General features: G+C 41.5%; 1 protein-coding gene across 3 annotated transcripts in view; it reads left to right on the top strand.

Annotated features, from left to right (window-relative positions):
- The first annotated feature begins 9 nt into the window (after positions 1 to 9).
- SATB2 (SATB homeobox 2) overlaps positions 10 to 15764 on the top strand; it is a 189313-nt gene continuing 173558 nt past the window's right edge. The window contains exons 1-2 of one of the 3 annotated variants that reach the window (XM_017545183.2): positions 10 to 968; positions 5329 to 5556. In XM_017545183.2, coding sequence (XP_017400672.1) covers positions 5388 to 5556 — 169 coding nt within the window. In that variant the 5' untranslated portion in view covers positions 10 to 968; positions 5329 to 5387. Of the gene's footprint in view, positions 969 to 3234; positions 4084 to 5328; positions 5557 to 15764 lie in introns of those variants that run through there. The other 2 variants (XM_017545182.2, XM_037744524.1) reach the window with 2 other exon arrangements.

Here is a 15764-nt window from a genome sequence, read left to right as displayed (position 1 = left end):
AATATTTTTGAATCATCAAATTTATTTACTGTTTTAAACAGTAGAAAATCCGAGCGAAAGGTAAAAATATTATTTAAAATATATCTTATTGTCGAAATTAAACCTGCTGGAAATATTCGCTCAGTTGAGATAAGGTCAATACAAAAATTGTGCAGTAAAAAGCGTATGTAATTTGAAACAGAAAAGGCCTTTATTGGGGACAAAACTCCAGAGGAAAAAAACCCACACCGGACATACATCACAAAACTTCCTAGAACTCTCCTTTAAATCGAAATAAATTTGTAAAATGTGTTATGAAATACAACTCTACAAACATCCAAAATACATTTCTGGTCATAATTAATCTAATTTGACATTTTCCTCTTTCTTTAATGCAACTTTAAATAATTCAGGCTTTTCCTTAACATGATAGATTTTTTTTCAGTATCAGAAATGGACAAGAGGAAACTCCAATAAAGAGAAAATCAATGAATCTAAAAGGATGAAGAATCTGAAAACCAGCTAGCCACAATGTACATTTAATTGTATTAATTGTATATTTCATTTAAATAGCCCGTCTCAGAGGTTTAATAATTTAGAATCAATAGTTCCCTTCAAAACATAAAATATTTACACTTTATAAAATATTAAACGATTAACAATACAGCCATGTTGTTTATAAGAGTGTAACTGAAGTCCTGCAAATCATGCTGTTGACACAAGCCTGTGAGGTTAGCGAAGTGATCCTTAGTAAAATGTAAATGAAGATCTTCAGACAGTGGTGTTTATAAAATAGCTCATTAATGACTTAGGATTGAATCGTTCCAACCATTCGCATCATCAGATATAATAATAGTGACGAATCAGACAGGAAAGATCCTGGCTAAACCATTTGCATTTTTTTCCAGAAGTACTGAACTCCTAATATCACCAATTCTTCTAAGTTCCTGGACATTGATCCGGAGGAGGATTCGCAGTTCAACATCAAGGTAAGGAAGGAAACAGCATTGTTATCGTTGTTGAGATATTAGTAAGAAATACGTCTTTCCTCATGTTGTAAACCGGCTAAGTTTGACAATGGTAGTTGGCTTTTGCAACACCCCCTTCCCATTTCGACATATTACAGATTGAAAAAAAAGTTTGTTGCTCAAACTTACAGTTTGTTTCTTTGCAGCCCCAAACCTTTTAACTACCACCACGGGTTGATTTACTAGAGCCACTTTGCTCTTACCGACTTCGAACTGGGCATTTTCTCCAGCCGGTTTGACTGGGGGTGGGGTGCAGGGGGAGGATGGGGCTTGGTGAAGAAAACCAGGGAAAGGCAAACGCTGCCTAAAGTTCCCAGGGTGGCTCCCCTAAGATTTACTATCCTGCTTGTTTCTTTTCTCGCTGGGATCCGACAGACTCCCGGGTCGCCTGGGGCTTCTTTCGAACTTGGTGGGCGGCGCCTGGGTGCTGGGTTCTTGGTGATCTGGGCGCCGACTCTTAGGCCCGGGGCAGGTTTCCTTTCTGGGACCCTTTCTCTTCCAGAGGTTCTGAAGCCTCTCAGCCTGTGCGCCTGCCGCCCACCAGGGAGATGCGACGAGTCGAAGGCGGCCTTGTCCCGGGCACAATCGGCGGACTCAGCTTTCCAGTCTGTGCACCCAGCCGGGATTTCCAGAATTACTCCCGAGCGCGTTTCCCGAAACCGAACTGAGTTTGGCCCTCTGGCGCCGCCGTACAGTCGACGCTTCTTAAGGGGGATCGGTGGCTCTGGCGGCGAGAAGTGGGAGAGCCCTCGGGGTTCAGGGGATTAGTAGGGAGAGTAGGCTTGTGCGGGAGGGACCGGAGGCGCCACCAGTTGAGGGGCTTCTCTGGCCTCAGGGCCGCCGATGATGCGTCCACATTTTCTCACCTAAGTTCCTAGCGGCTAAGGTCCGCCGACGCCCCCGGCATCTCGCGGGGGCTGCGGCCCCTGCCCACGTGCTTTTCCTTAAGGAGGCACCGCGCCCAAGCGGAATCGCAGGGACAATAGCGCGGCCGGAGGCCAGCCTGCTTGGCTAGTAGCCGCGCCACCTTAAATGAGCACCGCAGCCGGAGTCGGGCTGCCGCCAGCCGCGGCCGCGGGAGTCGGGAAAAGTTTGTGGCTCTGTTACGCTTTCGCGGGACCTGCTGGGGACGCTCCTGTACGGCCTCCCTCAGGGCGGAGAGGCCGGGTCCTCACGGCACAGCTCTGCTCGCTCCCGCAGCCCTGGGCTCGAGCAGCGCGGGCTCCCCAGGAACCCTAGTCCTGTAGCTCGAGGACAGGCAGACCCACCGCCCTCGCCGCCACCGCGTCACGGGCTCCAGGCGGCCGGGTCTGCGCCGCTCGCAATGTCGCCGGAGCGGCGAGCGCTCCTGGGATGCCATCCAGGGATGCACCCCGCTCTGCGCCCACCACGCAACCCCCATTCCTGTGCCACCCACAGCCCGGCGGGCGGTGGCCGTGCTCCTGCCATTCGGGACACCCGGGCTATTGTTCCGGACTCGCGGCCGTGCCAGCTCTGAAGGAGAAGCGGCCTTCCCTGCGCGCGCCGCGGCACGGAGCGCGGCGGGCCGGGACGCTGGGCTAGGCGCTGAGGGGGAGCTAGCAGGCACCGGGAAAAGTTGCTCGGAGGGGCGGAGGCGGTGGGTGGTGGGCGGAGGCGGTGGGTGGGGGAGGCGATCGCCCTCCTATCTCCAAAGTCGAAAGTACTCCGCGCAGTTAACAGAGCTGGGAGCCGAGGCAACCGCGGTCGCCTCCTGCGCGTCGGTCTGCGCCTCCGCCGGCAGACGCGGCACCCAGCGACTGCCGTGTCGCCGCCGCCTCCGCGCCGGGACCAGTGAGTCTATGGGCTGAGCGAGGCGGCCGCGCCCTGGACCCGCCACAAGGAGGAGGACCAGACCCTGGGCCCAGGTGCCCGGCTGCGCCCAGACGCACCCACCCGCTGGCCGCGGCCACCGCCTCGCGCCGCACTCGGTCCTCTGCCATCGGTCCTTCGCTGCCTCGTGCGCGAGGTCCTCGTCACCCCGCTCCTACCGCCGTCTCTCTCCTTCCTCCTCCTCCCTCCTCCTTGCCTCCCACCCGCCCCTGGCTTGTCCCTCTGCCTCCTCCGAAGCCCCGCCGCCGTAGGGTCGCCTTGCTCACAGCGATTGATTGATTGATGTTTAATTTCCTGCCAGGCGGGGCCCCCCTCCCCCTGCAACCTCCCCAACCCTCCTCCCCGCCCCCCACTCCCCTCTTTTCTTGCGGTGGACCAGTCTGGCTTGGGTTTAGATCCATCCCCCCCACCCCCATCCCGAAATAACCCAGAGACTTCCCCTACCCCCACCCCAAATTATTATTTTGAAGGCGCTAGATCTGGGGACGGAAAGGGGGAGGGGGAGAAATCGGAAACCGAGGACAACCCAAAAGGACTCACTTTGCCTGATGACTCAACGCAACTAATAATCATCTCCCTCTCAGTGTGTCTTTCTCTGCGGCTTGTCAGTGAGTCCGGCTCTGGCTGCTGGCAGAGGCGGCCGAGAGGGGAGAGGCTGGAGGTGACAGCTTGGGCGGCCGCCGCCGTTTCCTCCCGCGCGCGGTCCCGGGTCCCTGCGCCTTCTCCGCTCTTGGTGTCACCGGTCCCGCCGCTCTGGCCGCGCCTCCTTGCGAGCTAGCGGCTCTGCGAACCGGCAGCCCCGGCCCGCCACCGCCGCCGCCGCCGCTGCCTTTGGGTTCTCAGTCCCTTCTCTCCAGAACGGGTCTCCTTCCCGAAGGTGTGAAAAGGCTCTTTCAGCCTCCTTCTCTTTCCCCCCCTCCACCGTCCCCTCCCCCGCTTGCTCGGGTGTCCCTTTGGAGGAGTCCTTTCCCTCTCCTCCTCCTCCCCCTCCTCCCTCCCCCCCATCATCATCATAACAACCATCTCCGCACCAGAAGAAGACACCCTGACCCAGGACCTTAAACGTTAGGACCTGGGGAAGAGGGAAGGGGAAGGAGTAAAGAGAAAGGAAGAAGACTAGGAAAATACTGCAAAACCAAGCACCAGAAACTTTCCACCCTGGATTCTCTACTTTTGCTCCATGGACAGAGCCCCAGCCAGCCAAGTTTCAGACAGACCGTGAGCAGTAAGTACGCAGGGTGAGGGCTCCCGCGCCGCGCTCGGGAGTTCGGGGAAGCCCGGGGCCGGCGAAGTTCCCTCCCCGCCGTTCTCGGCCTCTCGGACCACGAAATCGGGGAATGCAAGCGGAACCCTCGCTCGCTCGCAGCCCTCCTGCTCCGGGTCTTCATCCCGCTTCCTTCCTTTCATCTCCCCTCTGCCACCCCCACCTTGTCCCCTTGACCAGTGGCGCAGACTTTGCTCGCACGGCGAGAGCGCCCAAGAGGATTCCCAGCGCACAGTAAGGTGCCTGCCCGGGTCCTGCTTCTTGCGGGTGTTAATGACAGCACGAGCGCCGTTTCATCAGGTGTTTTCCCTCCTTCCCCGCCCCCCCATCCCCCAATCCAGGGGTGTCGAGACCTGCGGCTTCCATGAGGAGCGCACTGCCAACCTAGTGACCCAGAGGAAAACTTTCTGGAGCGATGTTGAAATTGGGGCGGATGAAGACTGCTCCTGCACTAAGAATTCAAAAGCTTTTTGCTTTTGTGTTTTATGCTGAAGATCTTTTAAAAAAGCATTCAGGATCAGATGAAGATAAGAACGCTCCAGAATAATTGTAGCGCCCGCCTTTGTGATGGAGGTTATTTTGATAAATACCTCTAAGTGTTTTCAGATGCTTATTAATGTGGAATTAGGATTGATTTTATGCAAAGTGTTTATCTCAGGATTTGCTCCGTGTAGGTAAAAAGCGGGCGTTTAAGGGGTTCTTTGCCCGGCCTTTTGGCTCCTGCCTGGCCATTCGCAGCGTATTTACCGGGTGGTTAATTTGGTTATGGACTTGCTCACAACCCCCCGCCCCCTACTCCCTTACCAAGTGGGTGGAACGTCTTTTTCTGAAGTTCCTTCCTTCCACAACCGTGACCCTGGGATGGGCTAGGCTGTTGCACCCAGGAACGGTTTATGCCAATCCCGTCCCAATGAATGGACCACTTTTAGGCGCCCCTGGGTGCCAACCCGGGCCGCGACCCCAAGGGCTGACTTCTGGGGAGCTGCGACTGGGCAGAGTTGCTGAACCCAGGCGCTGGGCTTCCTGGGGGCCGCCCAGTGTAAGATTGGGACCGGCTTCCCGGCTCGGGCCCCTCGGGCAGCGTGGGAGGAAGTTTGTGTGGCTGTGGTGCAGCGCTCTGCCACTGGCCTGAACGTCTATCACGTGTGTGAGCGGTTTTCCCTCTTTTTTCTCCCTCCCCCTTTCCTCCCCCCACCCCCTCCCTAGGTCCCTGTGCGTTTTATTGCGACCTGCCGGTGGGAACTTTGTCTCCGAGTCGGAGCAGCATGGAGCGGCGGAGCGAGAGCCCGTGTCTGCGGGACAGCCCCGACCGGCGGAGCGGCAGCCCGGACGTCAAGGGGCCTCCCCCGGTGAAGGTGGCCCGGCTGGAGCAGAACGGCAGCCCCATGGGAGCCCGCGGGAGGCCCAACGGCGCCGTGGCCAAGGCCGTGGGAGGTAACAGCCCGGAGCAGGGAGGCGCGCAGCCCGAGGCCCAGTGATAATGGCCCGGGTGTCAGGGTTCAGGTTGATTAGGCACTGTCGCGGTGTAGGATTACAGGAAGTGAATTCCAGGTTGCCAAATAATGCCCCCGTCGCCTCTCATCTGCAACTGGTAGCTTCATCTCGAGTTAAAACCAGAAAGTGGTTTTACCCAGAGGGTGGCATTTTTTGGGCATTTTGCCACCGTGTGCTGAGGTGTTGGCAGGTTTATGTCACAGCCAGCTAACTGTTTCTAGATTTTCCTAGAGAGCTTTTTAGTGATTTAACTCTTTTGCCTTGCCTCAGAGTGTCTGTTGTAGGGATGAAGTTTAGGTGCGTTCGCTTTTAGGGAATAAAATAATCGTTAATACTCAGGCGAGTACAGGAACAAGGACAGTTGATGTTACTTTGTAGTTAGGACAGTGCTTCAGAGACAGATGAGTGACAACTGGGAATATTTCCGGCCAGGTGAAATGTGGGAAATAAAGAATCACCATGAATCCATCAGGCCCTTACAAGCTTAAATGCTGCTGCTGTCTATAAAGTTTAGTTGTATGCGTTTGTAACTTTGTTATAAATTATAGGACAACAGGTAAAAATAGCAAAGTAGCCTTGTTATCTATATGCTGTTTTACCTCCCAAGAATTTATTAGTAATTTTACTTAAAGAAAATCTTCTGTAGTTTTTACTACTTAAGCAACTACTTTCTTTTAAAGTGGTCAGGAAAAGCAATCATATAAAATACAGATATGGAAGATATTTAAACATTGAAATATCTTGAAGTTTATATGCCATTTGCTTAGTTGTCTTTTACATGTAAAATACATAATTCTACATGGCATGCAGGTTTTCTGTGCGTTTGGGATAAATTACTAGTTTAATTTTTTTTGCTTCTGATTTTTCTCTCTAAAATTTCAAAAGTAGCCCATTTAATTTAATTTTTCATATTAACCTGTCTTAAATGATATAAAACCTTGGCAAACCTTAATGATAAGTTCCCACCCTCTTGTTATAAGTGTCTATTGTGTGTATTTCAAAGTAGATACCTACTTATCTCTAAAAATGTTCACTACCCTTTAAAGAGTTAAACACGTATGTTTTATAAAATCATTTATTTTTTCTTTTTACTTATTTTGCTATTTCTATTTCTTCATGGTAAGCATGGTTTGTCTCAGTCCTTCATATTAATCATCTCACTTGAGAGGTATTCATCCTTTCAATGTTGTAAATTAAAAAAAAAAAAATTCGATGATAGATTCTGGCTTGTTTATATCCCCTTTTTGGGACTTGAAAATATACTTCATTGAAGCAAAAGAAAACTTGACAGTTCTGTGACTTACATTTTAAAAGTGAGGCTTATTAATTTGCTGTCCTAATACTGGAGCAAATAATGTCAGACTTTTTGTATAACCATTTAGTATATGCCTATGAGAAAGAAGAATATATAGAGAGTATGATGGTACCAATTATGAGATATGCTAAGTGCTGAAAATGTTTGTTTGAAAAAGTTTTGGAAATCCTTGGAGGCAGTGTGTTTCAAAGTGGCCTTTGTGGACAGAAAAGGCTTGGACTTAAAAATTTTGGTATCTTTCTGACAATATAAAAAAATTCACTAAATTGAAAGGAGTCTCTAAACATTTTAGAATGTAATTGTTAAGAATTTTGCTTCCCTAAACAATTTTTTCCCCTTCTTCTATATCATATCGAACTATGAAGGAAAGTACCTCAGTCTGTTGACCAGGGATACCTTTGGTTTTTGGTTGCTTTTCAGATTTTCTGAGACTACAGTTCACATTTGAGTCCTTATATATTTGCTATAAACTAAAATTATTATCTTGGTGAAGAATAATAGATTCGTTTCAACCAGCTGCACTGGACACTTTCTCTTAATTAACTGTATTTAGTAATAGCAGAGGTCTTATTAGCTGCTTCCCAAATTGAAAATAAAGATGACATTATTTTGTCTTAATACATATCATTTATAATACTTGATAGTGAAGTGGTTGCAATAGTGTATGTTTAGTGGAATTTAAATTTGTTTTAAAAGAAAGCTTTTACTCTGTATAGTATAATAGATTGTAAAGAGATTAATTTAGACAACTTTGGAGTATAATAACTTAGAAGATAAGATTTTGATAGTACAGAGCTTTCTAATTGAATGGTAACAATTACTTTATGAGTTTAAGTTTATATAATTTCCAAATGTACATTAAGATGTTAATAATTTCTTTGTAACTTTTAACCATGTATATAGTTTGGAGCAAAGCCAACCCTTTTAAAAATTGCACATTCTAAATTTAAAAAAATGTTTAAAATTAATTTCTACTCAAAAGTTTTTTGTAATTAAAGGTTTTTTTGAACATAGAGTAAATATAAAGTAGATTATATTTCTACCATTCTATGTTCTTTTGTTTAAATTTTCTATATAAAGCAATATAGTAAGCATAGATAACTACACAAGTATTTGTGGCTCTGTATTATTTATTACCATTTTCAGATATATTGCAGTCGTGTCAATGGTGTAAAGACAGATACAATAAAATTTGTCTTGAAAGTGTAGCTAAAAATTTGGGAGTACATATTTGTTAACCTTTAGTGTTCCTCTTTCTTAAATGCTGTTCTTTTAAAAATAAGGGACATGAAGTTAATTGAATGCCCAATCAAATAGCAATTTATCTTACTGCTTTTGATAAGCAGTGAGGTAAATATATTTTAAATATATTTATGAATGCATTGGCAATAGTAAATTCTACTGCTGTTACTCTACTTGTTTAAGAAGAGGGAATTTGCTGTGTTTTTGGTGAGAACTAAGTATTCATTAACAGGGGGGCATTATTTTAGTGTCTGAATTTAAATAGTAGAAGTGGTAGATACACTGTCACAGTCTTTAAGGTTGTGTTTTATTTAACAGGGGTCTTAAAAGTGTGTTGTTTACAATGTGGTTAGTTTTAGAAGACTGTATGAGAAACTAGATCAGTTTTGCTTTATCTTTGCAACACTTTCTAGGATGTTTTTGCTCTTATCTGAGCGGTGTGTTTTAAAGCATGTATCTAATAAAATATAAGGGCTCAGATGTATATGCCAGTCAGCTTTCATAGAAGGTCCTTAGGAAAAAAAGGCTAATATCTCTTTAAAAAACATATGAAGGCTGGGAGAGAGTTTAGAGCTAGCAAGAGCACCATGGTGTTGACAGCTTTATATCCCTGCTGGGTAACATTCACTTACTAGAATTGGCGTCCCCTCTCAGCTAGTAATTCACTCCATAAGGATTTTGAAAAAGGATGATTAATGGTGGGGAAATTTATATTTGTGAAATTGTTGATTAAAACTTACAGATCTATTTGAAGTTTTAGGAAAAGAAGAGATTATTAAGGATGATGAAAATTAGAGTCAGATGATCCTTTTTACCGCCATTAGCATAAGCACCTAAAATGTTCTGCTGTGTGGAATGCTTCAGCCACGCAACTTAACAGCATAAAATGAAAGTGATGCCAATCAAGTTTCCAGAGGAAGCAAGGTATTCTGCTTTTCTCCTGGACTGCTGAAAGGTGCTGGCCAGTTGTGCTTTAATGGCAGTAAATTATTGTGCTTCATTCATTGTTAACACAAGCATTTTCATTTTTTAATGTTTGGCTTAAAGAAGAACTTTTAGGCAGCTTTATTTAAACTGAATGAACAGCGCTTGAATATACCAGATGGTGTATTTGCTGATAGGAGGCATTAAACATCAGAAATCTTTTTGATATTTTTAATTTTCCTATGAATTTTTATGATTTTTTTGATGATAAATGTTCTAGATTTTAGGGAAAAATATTTAAACATTGAAAATATCTTTTAGAAAGATTCGCTTTTTTAAAAAAATTTTTGCTTATTTTTGAAAAATAATTTATGTTTTATAAATAACAATTTAATTTTGTTGGCATACTCTCTGTCGAAGTTATCTTATAACTAGACTACCCAAAGTAGACCTATTTGTGCTACCAGGCAGCCCTTTCAAGAATATAACTGTCTTGTTGCAAGGGGAAAAAAATCATTATGCAGTACACACTGATGTATTTAAATAGGGAAGCAAATGTGATCAAGATTGTTAGTCAGGGCCTCATTTCAAGCTGAACATTGTCTACAACAACAGTTAGTTTAATTGTCTACATGTGGAACATTTCCTTTCAGATGAAAAGAAATGTAGTTCAGGTCAGGTGTAGTCACCATATCAGCAACAGTAGAGAGACATTTAACTTTTTGAAAGGAATGCAGATATGAAAGTATAGATAGGTATATATGGAGATGTATAAAATACTTAGAAAATTAGAAATATATTGTAAACATGGGTAAAATGGAGAAAACTCCATTTCCAAGGATGAATATCATAATACTTGTAGGAAGGACTCATTACTTCAAAAGAGAAAAGATTGCATTTCTCCCTCCCACCCACTTTTTTTTTTCTTTTCTTTTCTTTCTCTCTCTCTCTCTTTTTTTTTTTTTTTTTAAAGGGTGTGAAGACCTTTTAAATAGAATGAACTTAGGCTTTGGGGTCATCCAGCAATCTAACATGTCCTCTGTAGTTTTGCTGAGGTAGAAAAATAACTCTTCTCTAAAGTGTTTTTGGTTCTTGGCCTGTTATTAAAATAAAGATATACTTGGTTAAAAAAATATATGCAATCGAACATACACATTAAATAGAACATAGGGTATCCGCCCCTCAAAGTCCTGAGCATAATTTGATGTTTCAAGTAATTTTGGAAGCCTTATGTTCCATCAGCAGAAACCCACTGACCATTGTGTATTCAAGATCATCTGTAGTGTTGTGTGTGTGTGTGTGTGTGTGTGTGTGTGTGTGTACGAACGACATAGATGTCTCTTAAGGCATCTGATTTTTAACCCATGCAGAAAATAACCAATATCATCCTTTCCCAGAGGGTTGTAACCAGCAAAGTCTGTACATATGAGATATCTTGTGTGAATTCTTCTTTTCTTTCTTGAAATTTTTTAAACCAATGTATCTCTGTAGAGAGGGGAAAACAGACTAATCATCATTTATTAGATAGCTAAGAATATGAATTTAAGTCATTTTAAATATATGGAAATCAGTTTTATTCCAGGCAAGACTACAGTAATTATTTGGTACATCTGACAAAGTAGTAAGAAGTGAAGTTTGGTGGTTATAGTTTAAAATCCTATTTTTTTCTTTTAAAAAAGTATTTTTTATAGAGTTAGCATATATGTGTATACTTAAAAAGACATGTTAATTTACAGGGCTAGATGAATTCCAAATTGTATTATTTTCTTGGGTTATACTTTTAAAACTTTTTAGGTTTCTGTTGGAATAAAATTTCTGACCATTAAGAAAAGTTTCTTATAACTAAAAATCTCACATTAGGTGTTCAAAATATGTAGTTTGTTTTATTTCAGAAAGCCAGACTTCATCCTACATAGCATGTAAATTAATAAAGAATCCTTTAGGCTCTTTTATTTAATAAGTAGTCTTTTAAAAACCTATATAACTAATAGATGGTAACATAGTAATTTTTACTATCTTCTTTACATGAACACTGAGATACAATGGCATTTTGGAACATATTTAAAGATGGAGCATTTGACAAAAGTTGTATGTGTAACAGTTTGTCAGTGAAAAGTGACAAGTGGGAAATGACAAATGAAATGTTGGCATCATCACTCTTTATTTTGATAAAAATGTCTCAATTTGCAGTGATATAATACTGTTTCATATTATTTCATGAGTTGTGTGAGAATGCATAAGGGGAATTTAGATTTTGTGAACGGAAAATTAGCAGCCCAAACTCTCTTTTCAGAAGCTTTGGCAGCAAGTTCCCCGTCTCCCCCACTCCCCAAGAATAAGAACAGCAGTGAAATGTTGGATCTAACCCATACATTTTAACTCATTATATTTTGGAAAAAAAAAAAGAGAGAAATAACCTAAAATGGTTTCAAGTAGGAGACCTTTAAGCTTAGCTCAGAAAAATGAAGAAAAGAGTTTGCCTTTTAGTTTCTATTCTTTTCTTTGTAGCAATTTTTAAATGAATGATTTGCCTCTACTGACTTTGATTGTATGGGTCTTTTTTCACTTCCAATCAGCACTGCTCTCCAGCATTAATTTAGGGTGCCAGTAAGGAGAGCTGTGAATTCCTGTTATTTTAAAATGCAATAGAGGTTTTGAAAATGTCTGTGTTAAAAATGGATTTTTATATACAAAAGATTCATCATGCTACTACTTAAATGTAATGTGATAGATATTTTAAAGTCAAAGTAGATGCCCTGAGTGGAACTGAGGTATGACTAAAACAAAAACCAGTTGAGGACTTACAGAGTTAGAAAAAAGCACAGTTGTAACCACTATAGTGTGCTATTTTCCATTGCTCTCTTAATTGTTAACAATTAACCAAAGAATTATTTTTCTTCTTCTACGTAGAAACAAACCCCATAAACATGACATGCTACAGTGTTTTTGTAAAAATGTTCCATGATGGAGTTTTCAAAATTATGGAACTCTATCTGTATATATATTTTTCAATTAAGAGAATTATTTTGCTGTTTGGTAGCAAGTGATTTAAGAATTGTGGTAAAATCAGTATAATTAAGGGGCACTGAAAGTCTGCAACAGAAATCACATTCTACAACTTGAGTATCTTTTCCTACTCAATTAAAAAGGTTTAGTTGTTTGAGATTTTTTAAAAACTAGATAAAAAGACATAATATGGAATAAACCTGTTTTAGATATATAATTATGACAATAGGATTTATTGCATGCATTTTCCCGCTTTTTGATTATGTCCTTAAACTAGTAGATGTTATAGTTATTAGTTTGACAAATGCCTAAAATGCAGATAAAAGCATTAGTAGAAATTTCAAGAATTTGAACCTTGCAATAAAGTTATCAGCAAACTATGTCAGTCTTATAGTAAGCATATTCTTTATGGGTAGTTATGACACATTGCACAGGAAAACCTCCTGGGTTAATATATTTCAGTTTTAATTGCTCCTGGTACTATTACTCGTTAATAGTGTGTGGGCAAATTCAGTTCTGCAATAACCTAGTAGCCATACCATTAGAATGGAGTTTTATCTTAGCATAGTTGGTTATTAAACTGTAACATAACAACAAAATTCAAAAAATTAAGGGGAAGCACTGCAAGCTACTATTTATCAAAAGGGATCCATTTCAGACCAGGGTAGCTGTTTGGTGCCCACTGATGGTTGCACAGTTACTGAAATGTACACAGCAGTTCAGTGTCTTTCGTTTATATTTGACTGAAGACTTACACAGATATATATGTATGTTATATATAAAATAAGAGACTCTAGTTAGAGCAAATGTTTTCCAAAGTACTGAGATCTAGCAGAGGTGATTTGCAGGCATTTGTCGTAGAAACAGCTTGAATTTCATCACATTAACCACATACATCTTTTTCTTTCTTTAAAAAATACTTTTTACTTGTTTTTTGCATTTGGCTAGAAAGCAAGTGTATCAGTTCTTTCATAACTGATTATGACTGATATTTTTTTAACACAAGAAAATATTTTCTTTGCAAAGAGAACAAATTTGATTGAATGCCATGCCCAAGACTCCTGGGAAAGGATAAAAGGCATAAAGTAAAAATACTGTATTTTTAGATTTCCCAATTATGTCCTATATTAAAATTGAGTACTTTTTATTGCATTCGTTTCAATTATTATTGCATATAAAGAAAGGCAAAATTGATATATTTAATAGCTTACTGGGAAGATGCATTCATATCAAAACGTTTGAAATAGCAATAGCATTTTTGAAATATTATTTTTTGGGGGTAAACAGAACAAGAACCTTCTTTTGTCATAATCCAAAGATGCTAACAGAGCATCATGATAAATGTCCCTTTAAGTGTTGTAGTAAAAGAAAATGACTTGTCTTCTGAGGCGGTGGAGAGTTTATGTTGTTTTGGACCCATTTCCCAAGCAGTGATCGAAAACAGATTACAATAACAATTATACAGTCAGAAGATGCAATATTCATTTCTGCTTTAATTGAGTGAAAGAATAATAAAAACATCATTAAGAAAAATGAGGTGGACCTGTCACACAATGTACAAATTTTTAGTCTTGAAGAAGATGCAGAAAAACTGAAGTGCTTTTCCCTTACTTTGTTGTGTTTATTAGCTAAAATCTGTTTTGGGGAGAGACCATTTGGCTCCCATTCTTCCCTGGGAAGTTGGAGAGGAACCCATGGGAAGTGGTTGCCCAGGAGACATTACAAATGACCATTGACTTTCTCTTCATACACAGTTTAACCAGGAAAATCTCATTTTCTTAAATTCTACCTGAGGTGGAACTACTCTCTAACCACCCCCCACTTTTTTTTTTTTTTTGTCTCTGTAAATGGAAGTCAGAAGTAATGAATGTTCCTCTTGTTACAAAGCCCAGCGAAGTAAGGGTTAGGTGTGGTTCCTGGGCCTGCTGTTCTTCCTCTTCCCAAAGTCCAAACCAGGCTGAAAGGGAGAGAGAGAGTTGAGGCTGAATAATGAGCACCCTCATTTCTTCTCAGCACACATGGGGGCAACCAGAGTTGCCCTGTGGGCACATCACCTGATACGTACTCGCTCGACTGTCACCCGAAATGCAGAGGCTCCTCTTTGACCTGCAATCCTCTGAATCATGAAATCGATGTTCTTAACGTTGCTGAGACTCCAGCTCTCATTCCACAGAGCTATGCTTTCAGCAACTCCGAGTGAACCGCCGGGCAGCAGCCAAGATCAGGGGCTTGTTTTCCCTCATTCTGGGATGTATTTGTTACTTTATTCATAGAAACTGTGAGCTCCTGAAGAAACCTAGGTGGTGACGGTGGAGTTCACCCAGGAACCCTGCTCATTATGGGGATACTAAAACTGCAAATAACGTTGGCCATCAGAGCAGTCAGAGCCCCAGGTTTTACTCAGTTGACAGACTTACAGGGGAATATTTCTTTCATCTGTCGCTGAGTTTTCTTGGGTTTCATATTTAAAAACCTTTCTGAGGTGACAACATGAAAGAAACAAGATAGACAGTACATCCTCCTGGTGAAGGTTTCATAATTTCAGAACTTTCCCGAGCATTTATCATCCCTTTAGAGTGGAGTGTACATCAAATGCCCTAAAAAAGCTTTTCTAAAAAAAGTTATTTAATCCAGAGAGTCTAGTTAATAGCGCCTTCATTAAAATGCTTTTGTCAGCAAAGTGTTTTCAGTTTTAAAATTTACATAACCTAACAGCGTTGATGAAGGCCATGAGCTTTAAGGGTCTATTAGTGGTTCCGTTTCTTCTGGACTTTATAATTTAAACCTAAACATTAATTCTGGGTGGAACTTGGCATAATGTCTTTTTTGCCTTGGAGGGAATTTTTGTTGTACAATTAAAAAAAAAGCGTTTTGATTTTTTTTTATATGATCACCTTCTCCTTGTCCCCCTTCTCCAAGTAAACAGCAATTAAATAGTCAAGGTTTTAAAAGGGCTTCTTTAGTTTAAAAAAAGGAGTGGTTATTTTAGGTGAATTTAACAATTTTCCATTAGTTCACATTGCAAACTAGTGCTTTGGTATTAACAAGAAAGTTCTGTGAGGCTGATAATGCAGTGAAAATATTTTTCTTTCTGTCTCTCTTCCCTGTACATACAAGAAAGCCATGTGGTAAAAATTTTTAATGAAATCATTTTGCATGACAGTTGAAACTTATAAATCAGTTGCTATTCTTCTTTATTAGAAGCTGAGAGACAAACAAGTTTTAAATTTTTTTGTCACCTGTAATTGTAACATTGACTAGGAAAAAATTGGAATCTTAATATTAGGTTATAATGTGACTGAATTTTTCAGTATTGTTTATTTTGGAAGATAAACTGCGATTCTTAATATGATCTTTTTCATGTATTAATACTATGTTAAAGTTGAGTTATTAGGAATCTAATTACATGTTAAATGGGAAATTAGAAAGCAACAAAGAAACCTTAAAATGATAAGTTATCTTCATCTGAGAACCAGAAGGTATTCAGAATGTGAGTGAAGATTCCTGTCAGGAGAGAAGCATTCCTAGAGGCTCCATTCAGACAAGATGCTGTCCTTTAGATTTGGGAAATGTGATATTAGAACACCCCAAACCCTTTAGAATCGAGGGAGTATAAGAAGAGCAAATTGTTCTCTGAATAGGAAGTTATTAAACCTTTAAT

Source organism: Cebus imitator, unplaced genomic scaffold (assembly GCF_001604975.1).
Source record: "Cebus imitator isolate Cc_AM_T3 unplaced genomic scaffold, Cebus_imitator-1.0 Scaffold178, whole genome shotgun sequence".
In the NCBI taxonomy this organism is placed as follows: Eukaryota; Metazoa; Chordata; class Mammalia; order Primates; family Cebidae; genus Cebus; species Cebus imitator.
The sequence above is the reverse complement of the archived record's forward strand: the minus strand, read 5'-3'. Positions and strand labels throughout refer to the sequence as shown.